General features: G+C 30.0%; 1 protein-coding gene across 1 annotated transcript in view; it reads left to right on the top strand.

Moving 5' to 3' along the window:
* The window catches only part of LOC124419187, a 3,690-nt gene extending 736 nt beyond the window's left edge, over nt 1-2,954 (top strand). The window contains exons 2-3 of the mRNA XM_046947798.1: nt 2,310-2,490; nt 2,553-2,954. Coding sequence (XP_046803754.1) covers nt 2,310-2,490; nt 2,553-2,954 — 583 coding nt within the window. The remainder of the gene's footprint in view (nt 1-2,309; nt 2,491-2,552) is intronic.
* The last annotated feature ends 11,697 nt before the right edge of the window (nt 2,955-14,651 follow it).

Here is a 14,651-nt window from a genome sequence, read left to right on the forward strand (position 1 = left end):
TGCTTCGAAATAATATAATCTGCTTCGAAATAATATAATTTATTTAAAATCATCAAGAAGGAATTGGAAATCATAAAGAAAATTTGTCACAAAAAAGTAGTTAAAAGTTTTTGAGTCGAAAATAAACCCTTTTTAAACTTAATTTCTTTTTCGGTTTTTCTCTAAGTGAGGCAGGTTAATAATATAGATAGAATTTCAGATTTCCAGCTTTCATTTGATACCAATATTATCATTATAAAATACCTATAAATATTTTAAATATTCGTTTGTAGTCCTTTAAACTTTGAAATCCTTTTATAAGGACATAAAAATCGGTGTACGCAATTCTATAAGCGGAATCTATTTGCACATGCTTTTTCATGTGTGAATGCTTTTTTCAAAATTGTAACAGGGTGTATATGAAGAAAACTATTGTTAAATGCAATAAGAACATCTAGTTTCCTTTTATTCGAATAACCGAATAACTTTTAATTATCCGACTATTAACCGGCTAACGTAAAACCTCAATTTTTTGTCGAATAAACCGAATAAGACAAAAACCCGAATAATTGAATACCCTACTCAACACACAATTTATATTTGAAAAAACAAGGTTTTTCGATTGATCTTTATTTTCTAATTTTACTTAAAATTCAATTTTTTTCTTTCTTAATTTTTTTACTATTACCACTCATTTTAAATAATAAAAAATAAATTCCTTTAAACCATAATATAAAGCGAAAACAAACAAAAAATAACGGTTTAAACTTGAATAACATCTGAATTATATTGCAATTAACTTAATCAAAAATAGTTCACAAAGATTTAAAATTATAAAAACAATTTTATCTACAAAAAGCAAAAACGTTTAAAATTTTGAGGACATTCTGCATTACTAATTAATTGAAATAAGAAAACACCAAGAGTGTTATCTGTTAAAAGGGTGAACAGAGAGGGGGAATCTGCTTATCATTGTAGTTAGCTTATAGTTATTTTATTTTTTCGTAATATATCACCAAATTTTGGTGCATTATGCCGACTTTACATGATCACACAAGTAATATGATCTGTCAAAATTTTGTGTAGAAGAGTACGTATGGGATCGTGTAAATGCAATATGTAATGAAACCATCACACATTTAGAGAGAATACGAATGCCACAAAAATGAAATTTTGAATAAATCGACATTAAAGTTTAAAAAAAATTCTCAAAAAATAATCATATAAGATCGATAGCTATCGGATGCCAATAGAAGAAAATCATAAATTCAGTGGAAAGCCTAGCCTGCCTAGAAATAATTGAATATATTTTATTTTTAAAAACCAAGTAGTGGATTATGATGTTCTTGCTACAAAAAAAAATATATATATATATATATATATATATATATATATATATATATATATATATTATATATATATATATATATATATATATATATATATATATATATATATATATATATATATATATATATATATATATATATATATATATTCAATATGATATTTATATTTCGGTATTTTTTAGTTACTTTATATGTGAGAATAAATTTGGTTAAATACAGCTTAATTATTCTACAGCAAAAACAGGTCCTGTAGTATGATTTGGTATAGGCAAAAAATATTGTAAATATAATAATAAAAACATTGCATTGGTTTGGGTTTTGCACTTAATATCCAGATTAAAATTTGCGATAAACTTGCGTTTTTTCAGCACAGTTAATATTTTGCTTCTTGGTTGTCGTTTCAAATATCCGAACTAATTTCAATCAATGTTGAGTCAGATTTCTTGCATTTGCTTGAAAAAAATTTCTGTAAATGTCTTTAGTAATTTATGCATATAGTTTGAACTTTATATACGATTTTTCGCAATATGAAATTTAATTTGTAAACAAAACAACATAATTATAAATGAAATTATTTTTATGCAGTAACATGGTAAGCCACTTTAATTTCAAAAAATGATATCTCTCGTGATTTTGACAAATACAATTTTTTCATAGTCTTATAATACTTGTCTTATACAGCCCAATTATGAATAACAATTCCCAGGGAAATTTTTCCTTATTCCCTGTTCCTTTATTCTAAATAAAATCTGCCCGGGAAATTTTTTGCCTTTTCCCAATTCCCTTATTCTAAACAAACTTCGAAAATGGGAAAATTTCCCCTGGGAAAAAAGTAGGTATTACGAATGTCAATTATAGGGAGAATGTGATAACAAATTTTAAAAATAATTCCGCCAAAAAATTGCAAGGGAGTAGTGCCAAAAATGTAAGTATTTTAGTTTTTTTATTAAAAATAAATATTAATGCATTCTTTATTTTAAGGTCTAAAACAACAAATAAGAAACAATTGGAGATGCTTCTAGATGCAATGCAAACCCACCAAGGTATTGCTTGTGGGATGTATAAAGGAAGCAAGGAAGATTTAAATAGATTTTGGCGCAATTTGGAGGCGGAGTTGAATTCTGCAGGGCCACGACAAAAAAGTGTTTCGGAGTGGAAAAAGGTATGTCTAATGAAATTTGTCCTCAATGGTATACATTAATGATAAAAGTGCAACATTTTCAGGTATGGTGTGATCAAAAAAAATATGTTCGGCAGAAGGCCGCCCAAAACCTCAAATCAAGTAAAGGCACTGGTGGAGACCCGAATATGGAGCAGAAGTTTTCTGGAATTGAGGAGGCCATTTACAACTTGATTGGGATGAAGGAGTCGGTTGAAGGTGTAGCCAACAAGTTTGGATTAGGTGGTTCTTATAAAAACACCAACAAACAAACAGATTCAAATATTGAAAATATATTGGAGGAAATTTTAGTGACAGACGATGATTCAAATGAAATACAGAAAGAGTGTCCATCTCAGCCACCCGCTAAAAAAATTAAAAAGACACCAGTTGGACTGCCCCACAGGTTTCCTCTGCCAATATCCTTGCAGAGGAAATCGGTATTCAAAAGAATATGCTGGAAGTAATGAAAGAGCAGCAACAAACCACCAAAAAAATTTATCGTTCCATAGACCGGCTTTATGATGTGAAGAAAGAGGAGTTACTAGAGCAAAAACGGCATAATTTGGTAATGGAAAAGTTAAGGCATACTGAAGTTCAGGATAAAATTGAAAAAAAAAACAGAAGACTGTTAGAGTTGGAAAACTTGATATACAACGTGAATCAGTAAGAGATAAAATGTGATATAATAGGTATAAGGTGAACAGAAGCTGTGAAATAGTTTTGTTTTTGTATTTTTCAATACAATTTTTTATCTATGAAATGCAATAGAAGTACCTGCATATATGAACTCTTTTTTTATAGTTTTAAAATATTATTTTTGTTTTGTTTATTTTTACTTTTTATTTTTTTAAGAATGTTTTTTGTTTTTTTAATAATATACAATTATATTGCATAAAAACTTATAAGTGGCGGCGTGTATTTATTTACTTATAAATTATTTCCAATATTATTTCTAATATTTTGGGCTGCAGACAAATACTGCTGTGAGGCTAAGGACACAACATCACTCTCTTGTACAGAAAAATGATCTAAATTGTCCATATCATTTGCAATTGTATTGCATTTAAAATAAATACAGATGTTATGCAACGCACAACAAATATTTATTATTTTCGCTGCCTTTTTTGGAGCGTAGTGCAGCTCTCTAGCGCCAATTGTGCACCTCCATCTATTTTTGAGGACACCATTGGTACGCTCAATTACATTGCGGCACTTTACGTGAATTTCATTAAATTTCATTGCGGCCGACCCCTCCTCTGGAGTTCTATGAGGAGTCAGAAGCCACGGTTCCAGAGGATATCCTGCGTCGCCTATTAAAAAAATTTATACGTAGTTATTTCATGAATATTATTTATCATTTACCAAGCAGCCGATAATTGTTGCAGCCTCTCAGATATTCCTGCTCAAGATGTCGCAATTCGCTGGTATTCCAAATTAATGAATCATGGCACGCACCAGGATGGGAAGCATCAACGTATAGAATCCTCAGCTCATGATCACATACCTTTAAATATTTAAATTTGTTTACTAAATATTAGTTATTGATCTTTCTGAAAGCACTTACTTGCATTACATTTAAACTGTGTAGTTGCCAAAGCTATTTTTCGTTTTTCCTCTTTAGCTTTAGGGAAATTTATCCAATTTGTGCATAGATGCTTTTCAAATATGTCCAAGACTTCTGTTGGCACTTTGCTTAGACTACATTGAGTCAGGGACACGTCGAAATCTTTTCCTATACCTGTTTGGTACCCACCTTCGGCAAAGAAACATAATGTTGCACTTAGTTTCACAAGTGGGGACACTGCGAACGACTTCATTCTTGGCTGACAGTGCGACGTTAACACGTCCAGCAGATATTTAAAGGCCGGCTTATTCACCCTGTAATATTTTCCGAACCTTTGAAAAGTAAAAGAAAAATTCTCATTACTAAAATGTACAAATATGTATAATAGCATTTTCATATACTTACAATGTTTGCGGCAACTCAAGTGGTTTGAGTTATCACACAACTCTCTCCTGGCAATTCTTTGATCATTTTTGGATTGTTGCTGTTCTTCAACTTCAGCTTCTTCAGCTACTATCCGAACTTCTACACTAAACATTTTGTTTTATTTTCACTTTATACTCTTGTTTTTCACAAAAATGTTTTGCTAGTTCTAAATTAAAACAATACAGCTGTAAGCAAAACAGCTGACTTCGAAAAATCAAAATTCCCTTTCCCAAAATACTATTCTCCCCGATTGTTTAGAACAGGGGAATTTATAACCGGGAGAAATGAATTCCCAGGGAGCTCATTTCCCCGGGAATATTCATAATTGGGCTGATATTGTTTTATCATAACAACATAAAATATTATCAACTTTCCTTTTATCTTCATCAATATAAAGGACTTTCCTATGAAGTGAATCAAAATATATGTGGCATATCGAGTTAATGAAATAAAATTTCTTACAAATAGTTTAAATAGAAAAAGAAGCATTACCCTTATATCGCCAAATTACCATATAACGCTAAAAATCCTTTTAGGGACAATAGATATGGTTTCTAGCAACTCAAAAAGCTCATAAAATGAAATTGTGATGGTGGGTGGCTTATCGAGTTACTGCAATAAGCCCTTCATATCGTAGTTGGCTTATAGTCAGTCAGCAATAACTATTTAATAGTGGATTATCATTGTATTCGACTACAAAATTGCTTGCAGGGTTTGTTTCATTTTTTGTAACCTTCACCTTCGTGCAGGACCCCATAAAGTATATATATTCTGGATCCTTATAGAAAGCGGAGTCGATTTAGCCATATCCTCTGACTGTCTGTGTGTATGTTGATCAGATCCGAATTTTCCATAATTCTATCGGAAATAGGATCGAATAGAACGCTATTTAAAATCAGCCCAATCGATCAATAAATAACGGAGATATGAGCAAAAATCCGAGACAACCTGTGAAAATTTCATCAAAAATTGAGATTTTTTATTCATGCTCAGACAGAAATTGCAAAAAACAAAATACATTTTATACCCTTCACCACTATCAGAAATATTGCTATCAATGTTTTTTCCCATCGTTCCATAATTAATCATAACTTTGGTAAAAGTATTGCTTTTATATACAAAAATATTACCATGAAAGTTTTTTTTTGGATCGGTCCATAATTGGTCATAGCTCCCATACAAGGTCCCCTCCCGAAAATCACTTAAACGCGCTAAACTCATTATTAAATTAAGATATCCATATAAAATTTGGTACAAGTATTGTTCATATGCACAAAAATATTACTGAGAAATGCTTTTCCGACCAGCCCATAACTGGTCGTAGCTCACATACAACGTCCACTCCCGAAAATAACTTAATTCATTACAAAATTAAGATTGGCGCAAGTATTGCTCATATACAGAGAAATAATATTGTGAAATTTTTTTCCTATCGGTCCATAATTGATCATAGCTCCCATACACGGTCCCTTTTAGAAAAATACTTTAAGGCACATAACTCATTACCAAATAGTAGAGTCCGACCGAACACCGAACCCGAACATCGGTAAATTTGAAAGTTCGGCCGAACCCGAACTTTGTTCGGTTTTCAAAGTTCGGTGAACACGAACTTTTTTCTTAAATAAAAAACTCATTTATGATTAAAAAGTAACAAATTTATAACATTTAAAACCAAAAAAGGGGGTTTAATTAGCAATTGGGTCACTTATCAACTAATTCCGAATTCCAGAGAGTGATAAATTTCTAATAACAAACCATTTTTGTGAAATGCATACTTTTATTTTAGGTTTTTAAACTATTTATTGATAATGTTATAAATCTTTGTAAGAGCACGCAGAGAAAAAACATGATTGTGGTTAATATTATGATTGTAGTCTAAACATATTATCGTAGTTGTAACAATTTTAAAATATCATATTATGATTAAATACGGTCAAAATATTTCATCATGATGTTTTTGTGTTTATCAATTTATTGTTATACATGATCATATTATGATTCAAGGTGATCAAAATTTCGTTTTAAATATGTATCGAAATCAAAATGAATTTTATCGAATTAGTAAAATTAAAGTCTCTAGAAAAATAATTAATATATGTATAAAATATGTATATACTTAACACAATTCGCAAATTTCACTTTGCCGATTTATGTGAAATTTTGCTTCATAAAAAATTTAAGTATAATTTCATAAAATACTAGTATATTTAGTTTGTTATGAACGTTAGTCATTTTCTAAAGCGAACCTTTGGCCATGTCCAAATGTAAACCAATTTTACCCATTTTGAATACAAATCAAACTGCAACAATGGTTTAGATCCTATCGTTCTATTAAGAGACTGACAGTCTGACTGACTGACTGACAGACATGTCTAGATCGTTTGAGAATAAGAACCTAGGAAATTTCAATGTTACAAATGAGATCAAAAATTTATAGTCGAAACTAGGTAAATAAACATTTTATAAAAAGTTCGGCGTTCGGTCAAAATTACGCCGAACACCGAACATTAGCCGAACCTCACTTTTTACCGAACTCCGAATCGTACCCTACCAAATAGTGATACCCATAAAATATTTGGCATAAATACTATTTTCTTAACTCATTATTAAATTAAGATATCCATATAAAATTTGGTACAAGTATTGCTCATATGCACAAAAATATTACTGAGAAGTGTTTTTCCGATCAGCCCATAACTGGTCGTAGCTCCCAAATAACGACTCCTCCCGAAAATAACTTAAACACTCATAACTCATTACTAAATTATGATTAGCGCAAGTATTGCTCATATACAGAGAAATAATATTGTGAAAATTTTTTTCCTATCGGTCCATAATTGATCATAGTTCCAATACAAGGTCCCTTTTAGAAAAATACTAAAAAGGCACATAACTCATTACCAAATAGTGATACCCATAAAATATGTACACATAAATGTTATTTCAAATTTTTCCCATAAAAGGTTCCCTCACAAAAATCAGAAAAAACGCACATAACTCATAACCAAATATTGATATCCATACACTTAGCTTTTATATACATAAAATACTCTATAAAATTGTTTTATGATCGGTCCATATTTGGTCATAGCTCTCATACCAAATAAAGCTGCTGATACTCTTAACTAGTTGCAAAATTAGAACAAAATTTTATACGTATGTATATTAATTAGAGTGCTCCAAAAAACTAAGTTTCGAATTTTGAACGTCCCCCCCCAAAATTGTTCTACGGGTTATAAAAAAAAGTCGTGCAAAAATTTAGGTCAATAGGACTACGTTAACTGGTGCCGCAACGGCTCTGAAGTTTGAAGATGCATTTACAAGGGGAAAATGTGCAATTTTTTCAGTTTTCACAAAAGTTTTGTCATTAAACAATTTGTTTTGCATTTTATTGTCAAAGAATCGAAATGTACACAGAATTAGCGTTACAAAAAGATAAAAAACACAAAAATTGGTTAAAAATGTATAAGTTATTAAAAATTCCCCAGGCCATTATCGTGTCTCATAGCACTTGAATTCGAAATGTGATAAGAAAATAAACATATTTTTGAAAATATTCTAATAAAACAATTGTGGTACTTAAAATACATCAGTAGTTACTTGAATATGAGTTTTTGTTCTTATAGAATAACGTAAACCTGTTCTCAGCTATGGTCAAAAAATTTTGATATTTCTAACGGACGTTTCAAAATTCAAATTTTAGTTTTTTTGATACTTTGTTAAACAAATTTCAATATTTTTGGGGGAACTCATAGAGATTGGGGAATAAAACATTAAAAAAATTAGGTAAATACCTCTTATAGTTTGCCTGTACCTGCAATTTGAATTTAGCGGATTTCGAGAAAAACGCATTTTTATGTAATATTTTTTAAAATTGGCCTTTTTATTATATTATTGTGTATTTTAAATGGAACCTTTTGTAAATTTATTAGTCCACATATTTCTAAATACAAATCAAGAGTCGGTTGTTAGTAAATAAATTTCTTAAGTTTTGTGATAATCTACCTAAAAATAGAAACGATTTCGACTAGCTTCCATCAGAAATTGCAAATATAACAAAATTTGACCTTTGACCTTTAAAGTTTATGGGTTAATGGCGTCCAAATTGCACGAAACTCTTGATTTTTATTTAGAAATATGTGGACTAATAAATTTATAAAAGGTTCCATTTAAAATACACAACAATATAATAAAAAGGCTAATTTTGAAAAATATTACAGAAAAATGGATTTTTGTCGAAATCCGCTGAATTCAAATTGCAGGTACAGGCAAACTATAAGAGATATTGACCTAATTTTTTTACTGTTTTATTCACTAATCTGTTGTCCATAAATCCCTATGATTTCCCAAAAATATTAAAATTTGTTTAACAAAGTATCAAAAAAACTAAAATTTTAATTTTGAAACGACCGTTAAAAATATCAAAAATTTTCGACCATAGCTGAGAACAGGTTTACGTTATTCTATAAGCACAAAAACTCATATTCAAGTAACTACAGATGTATTTTAAGTAATACAATTGTTTTATTAGAATATTTTCAAAAATATGTTTATTTTCTTATCACATTTCGAATTCAAGTGCTATGAGACACGATAATGGCCTGGGAAATTTTTAATAACTTTTACATTTTTCAACCAATTTTTGTGTTTTTTATCTTTTTGTAACGCTTATTTGTGTACATTACGATTCTTTGACAACGTATTTTCCCCTTGTAAATGCATCTTCAAACTTCAGAGCCGTTGCGGCACCAGTTAACGTAATCCTATTGACCTAATTTTTTGCACGACTTATTTTTATAACCCATAGAACAATTCTAGTGTGGGGGACGACCTGTAGGATACAATTTTTTCCTTCGTACAAGCTTGGAGCACTCTAATGTATATGTATTTTGAAAATTCTTAAATCTTTCACACTCACATTTTTCAAGTAGGGCCGGATTAAGTGAAAATCTATAAAAGGAGACTTTTTGGTACTCTTTACTTTTACACAAATTACTTTTTGCATTTGCTATAATATTGAACCAAGAAACATGAAATTATGTATGTTGAGCACGGATTAGGCGAGAACACATAAAAAGGGACTTTTTGGTTCTTTGAAACGTACTTTTCGAAATTTCATTAATATTGTACCTAGAAATATTATATTAGGCATGTAAAGCACGGATTAAATTATAACGTATAAAATGGGACTTTTTGGCACTTTTTATACCCACCATCAAAAAATATGAGGAGTATATTGATTTTGTCATACCGTGTGTAACACATCGACATATTGCTCTAAGATCCCATAAATTGTATATATTCTGGGACCTCGTAAGATTCTAAACGATCAGCTATATCTGACCGTCTGTCTGTTGTAGGCACGATAGCGTCCACAAAATAAGAGATATTGAGAATCGGTCCATAATTGACCCTACCCCCCACATAAGGTCCCCTTCAGAAAATGACTTTAACGCTCATTACTGGCTTAAACAAAAGAATATAGCGATGAAATTTGACATATGTAAGTGTCTTACTAGCCAAAAAATCTTTTTGAAATTTTATGTGGATCGGTCCATAATTGACCCTACCCCTCATATAAGGTCCCCTCCATAAAATTACTTTAACGCTGATTACTGGTTTAAACAAAAGAATATAGCGATGAAATTTGACATATGTAAGTGTCTTACTAGCCAAAAAGTCTTTTTGAAATTTTATGTGGATCGGTCCATAATTGACCCTACCCCTCATATACGGTCCTCTTTATAAAATAACTTTAACATTCATTACTGGTTTCAAAATACGAGTGCAGCAATGAAATTTCCCAGAAATAAGTTTTATACGAGGCAATATCGCTCTACCAAATTTTATGTGGATCGGTATATACTTGACCCAACCCCCCATAAAAAGTCCCCAAATCAAATTTCTTCAACGCTCATTACTGGCTTAAAAATAGGATTATAGCAATGAAATTACATAGAAGTAAGATTTATACAAGTCAAAATTTTCCAAATTTTATGTTGATCGGTCCATAATTGACTCTACCCCCATATAAGTTACCCTTTAGAAAACGACTTTAACGTTTATTAAAAATACGAATATAGCGAAGAAATTTGACATAAGTAAGTATCTTAGGATTCAAAACCTTTCGACCAAATTTTATGTGGATCGGTTTATAATTGACCGCCATATAAGGTCCCCTCCATAAAAATCTTTAACGCTCATTACTGTCTTAAAAATACGAGTATAGCGATGAAATTTCATAGAAGTAAGTGTTTCACAAGCCAAATTCTCAAATTTTATGTGGAACAGGCCTTAATTGACCTTACCCGCAACAAAAGGTACCCATCAGAAAAATACTTTAAGGCCCATTACTGGCTTAAAAATATGAGTATAGTAATAAAACTCGACTCAATTAAGTTCCTTGCTAGTCAAAAACTCTTAACTTAACTTTATGTGGATCGAGCCTTAATTGACCCTACCCCCATAAAATGTCCCCATCAAAAAATTAATTACTGGGCTAAAAAATGAGTAAAGCGAAGAAATTCGATATAAACATGACTTGTAGGAACCAAGATCGTTCTACAAAATTTTACGAAGATCGGTCTATACCTTACGGTCTACCCCTTTCAGAAAATGACTTTAAAGCTCAGTACTGGCTAAAAAATACTAGTAGATTTATGAAATTCGACATAAACTAGATTTGTGTAAGCTAATATCTCTATCTCTTTTATAGGAACCGAAATCTCTCTACCAATTGTTATGAGGATCAGTCCATAATAACACCCATATAAATTCCCCCCAGAAAATGACACCAAAAATACGAATACCGCAGTGCAATTCGACATTTTGATTTAAAATCTCTTTACCATATTTTATGACTTTAATGCTCCTTAGTGGCTTTAAAATACAAGTAGATCTATGAAATTTTAAATAAATAAGGCACTGAAATCTTCCTACAGACTTTTATGAGAATTGGTCCATATATGTATGTATAAATAATTCTACTCCTTTACTCTAAATTAGCACTGTCAATAGTAAAACTTCCACTAATGGACCTCTTTCAAATGTTACCCTGATGTTATCATTAACATCGATATATAATAATAAAATATTCAAAATATCAAAGTTCATTTATATGACAATGATTTGAAGGTGGGTATTAAAGATTCGGCATAGCCGAATATAACACTCTTACTTGCTCTTTCTTCAAAAGGCATTTTTGAATTTTCTATAATTTTTAACTGTAATTAAATATGAAGAGCCCGGATTATGTGAGAACTTATAAAAATGTACTTGTTGGTACTTTGTCGTTTTTCAATTTTGAACCTAGAAATATTAAATTATGCATGGAGAGCCCGGAATAAGTGAGAACCCATAAAGGGGACTTTTTGGTACCATACCGATTTACAATTGGTATTTTTTGTTTTTTAACACATCATGGTGAAGGGTATATAAGATTCGGCACATCGGAATATAGAACTCTCACTTGTTTTTATTGCGCGTTAGCAAATGTCTAGTTTTAGACCCGCGGTGGCCATAAAGAGAATGTTTAAAACGCATATGTTGTAGTGCAAAATATAAAAGAGAACATAAATGAAAATGTGTGTGCTTTGCACTGAAACAAATTATATGTTTGTACATATTTGTGTTATTCATATTATTAGTATTATAAATGAATAACGGAAGGAATGTATGTATCTAAATGATGATAGTATGTATTGATGCACATTTTGATGTAAAAATGTGTTGATGTTTGTATGAACGTATGTATGTACATTACAGTGCTCCAAAAAAACTAAGTTTCGAATTTTGACCGCCCCCCCCCACTAAAATTGTTCTACGGGTTATAAAAATAAGTCGTACAAAAATTTAGGTCAATAGGACTACGTTAACTGGTGCCGCAACGGCTCTGAAGTGTGAAGATGCATTTACAAGGGGAAAAATATGCAATTTTTTCAGTTTTCACAAAAGTTTTGTCATTAAATAATTTGTTTTGTATTTTATTGTCAACGAATCGTAATGTACACAGAATTAGCGTTACAAAAAGATAAAAAACACAAAAATTGGTTAAAAAATGTAAAAGTTATTAAAAATTCCTCAGGCCATTATCGTGTCTCAGAGCACATGAATTCGAAATGTGATAAGAAAATAAACATATTTTTGAAAATATTCTAATAAAACAATTGTATTACTTAAAATACATCTGTGGTTACTTGAATATGAGTTTTTGTCCTTATAGAATAACGTAAACCTGTTCTCAGCTATGGTATTTTTAACGGTCGTTTCAAAAATTCAAATTTTAGTTTTTTTGATACTTTGTTAAACAAATTTTAATATTTTTGGGAGAACTCATAGGGATTTATGGACAACAGATTAGGGAATAAAACAGTAAATAAACAGGTCAATAACTCTTATAGTTTGCCTGTACCTGCAATTTGAATTCAGCGGATTTCGAAAAAATCCATTTTTATGTAATATTTTGCAAAATTAGCCTTTCTATTATACTGTTGTGTATTTTAAATGGAACCTTTTGTAAATTTATTAGTCCACATATTTCTAAATAAAAATCAAGAGTTTCGTGCAATTTGGACGCCATTAACCAATAAACTTTAAAGGTAAAATTTTCTAATATTTGCAATTTTTGATGGAAACTAGTCGAAATCGTTTCTATTTTTAGGAAGAATATAACCGATATTTACAATAAAAGTGAAAAAAAAATTAATTAACCCTTAAACCCTTGGGGTCAAAATGACCCCGATGTTTTAGAAACATGCCAATTTGGACATATTTCAATAAAACCCGTTTGCAATCCCATTAATTCAGCTTAAAAAAAATTAGGCATTAAACCTTTTTGAATATGGTGTCAATTTGAACCAAAGTATTTTTTCAGTAATACTTTTTGTAATCGATTTAAATTTGGTATTAAAAACTAAGATATCATAATCTATATTTGTGATATAATTTTCCAGTTTTATTTTTATTTTAAAATATTTAATGCAAATAATATTTAAATACATTTTTTAGATTTAATTATTTTTAATAATATATATTGTATTTTTTATAATACCCAATTGTTTTTTTATCAATTTGCTGAATTAATGGGGTTGCAAACGGGTTTTATTGAAATATGTCCAAATTGGCATGTTTTTAAAACATCGGGGTCATTTTGACCCCAAGGCCGTTTAAGGGTTAATTATTTTGTTTTACTATTATTATAAATATCGGTTGTTAATAAATAAATTTCTTAAGTTTTGTGATAATCTACCTAAAAATAGAAACAATTTCGACTAGCTTCCATCAGAAATTGCAAATATAACAAAATTTGACCTTTGACCTTTAAAGTTTATGGGTTAATGGCGTCCAAATTGCACGAAACTCTTTATTTTTATTTAGAAATATGTGGACTAATAAATTTATAAAAGGTCCCATTTAAAATACACAACAATATAATAAAAAGGCTCATTTTGAAAAATATTACAGAAAAATGGATTTTTGTCGAAATCCGCTGAATTCAAATTGCAGGTACAGGCAAACTATAAAAGATATTGACCTAATTTTTTACTGTTTTGTTCACTAATATGTTGTCCCTATGAGTTCTCCCAAAAATATTAAAATTTGTTTAACAAAGTATCAAAAAAACTAAAATTTTAATTTTGAAACGACCGTTAGAAATATCAAAATTTTTCGACCATAGCTGATAACAGGTTTACGTTATTCTATAAGAACAAAATCTCATATTCAAGTAACTACTGATGTATTTTAAGTAACACAATTGTTTTATTAGAATATTTTCAAAAATATGTTTATTTTCTTATCACATTTCGAATTCAAGTGCTATGAGACACGATAATGGCCTGGGGAATTTTTAATAACTTATACATTTTTTAACCAATTTTTGTGTTTTTTTATCTTTTTGTAACGCTTTGACAATAAAATGCAAAACAAATTGTTTAATGACAAAACTTTTGTAAAAACTGAAAAAATTGCATATTTTCCCCTTGTTAATGCATCTTCAAACTTCAGAGACGTTGCGGCACCAGTTAACGTAATCCTATTGACCTAATTTTTTGCACGACTTATTTTTATAACCCATAGAACAATTCTATGTAGGATAATTTTTTTCTTCATACAAGCTTGGAGCACTCTAATGTACATATGTAGGTATTGATATACTTATGTATATAGTTTA

The sequence above is a fragment of the Lucilia cuprina genome, chromosome 4, assembly GCF_022045245.1.
Source record: "Lucilia cuprina isolate Lc7/37 chromosome 4, ASM2204524v1, whole genome shotgun sequence".
NCBI lineage: Eukaryota > Metazoa > Arthropoda > Insecta > Diptera > Calliphoridae > Lucilia > Lucilia cuprina.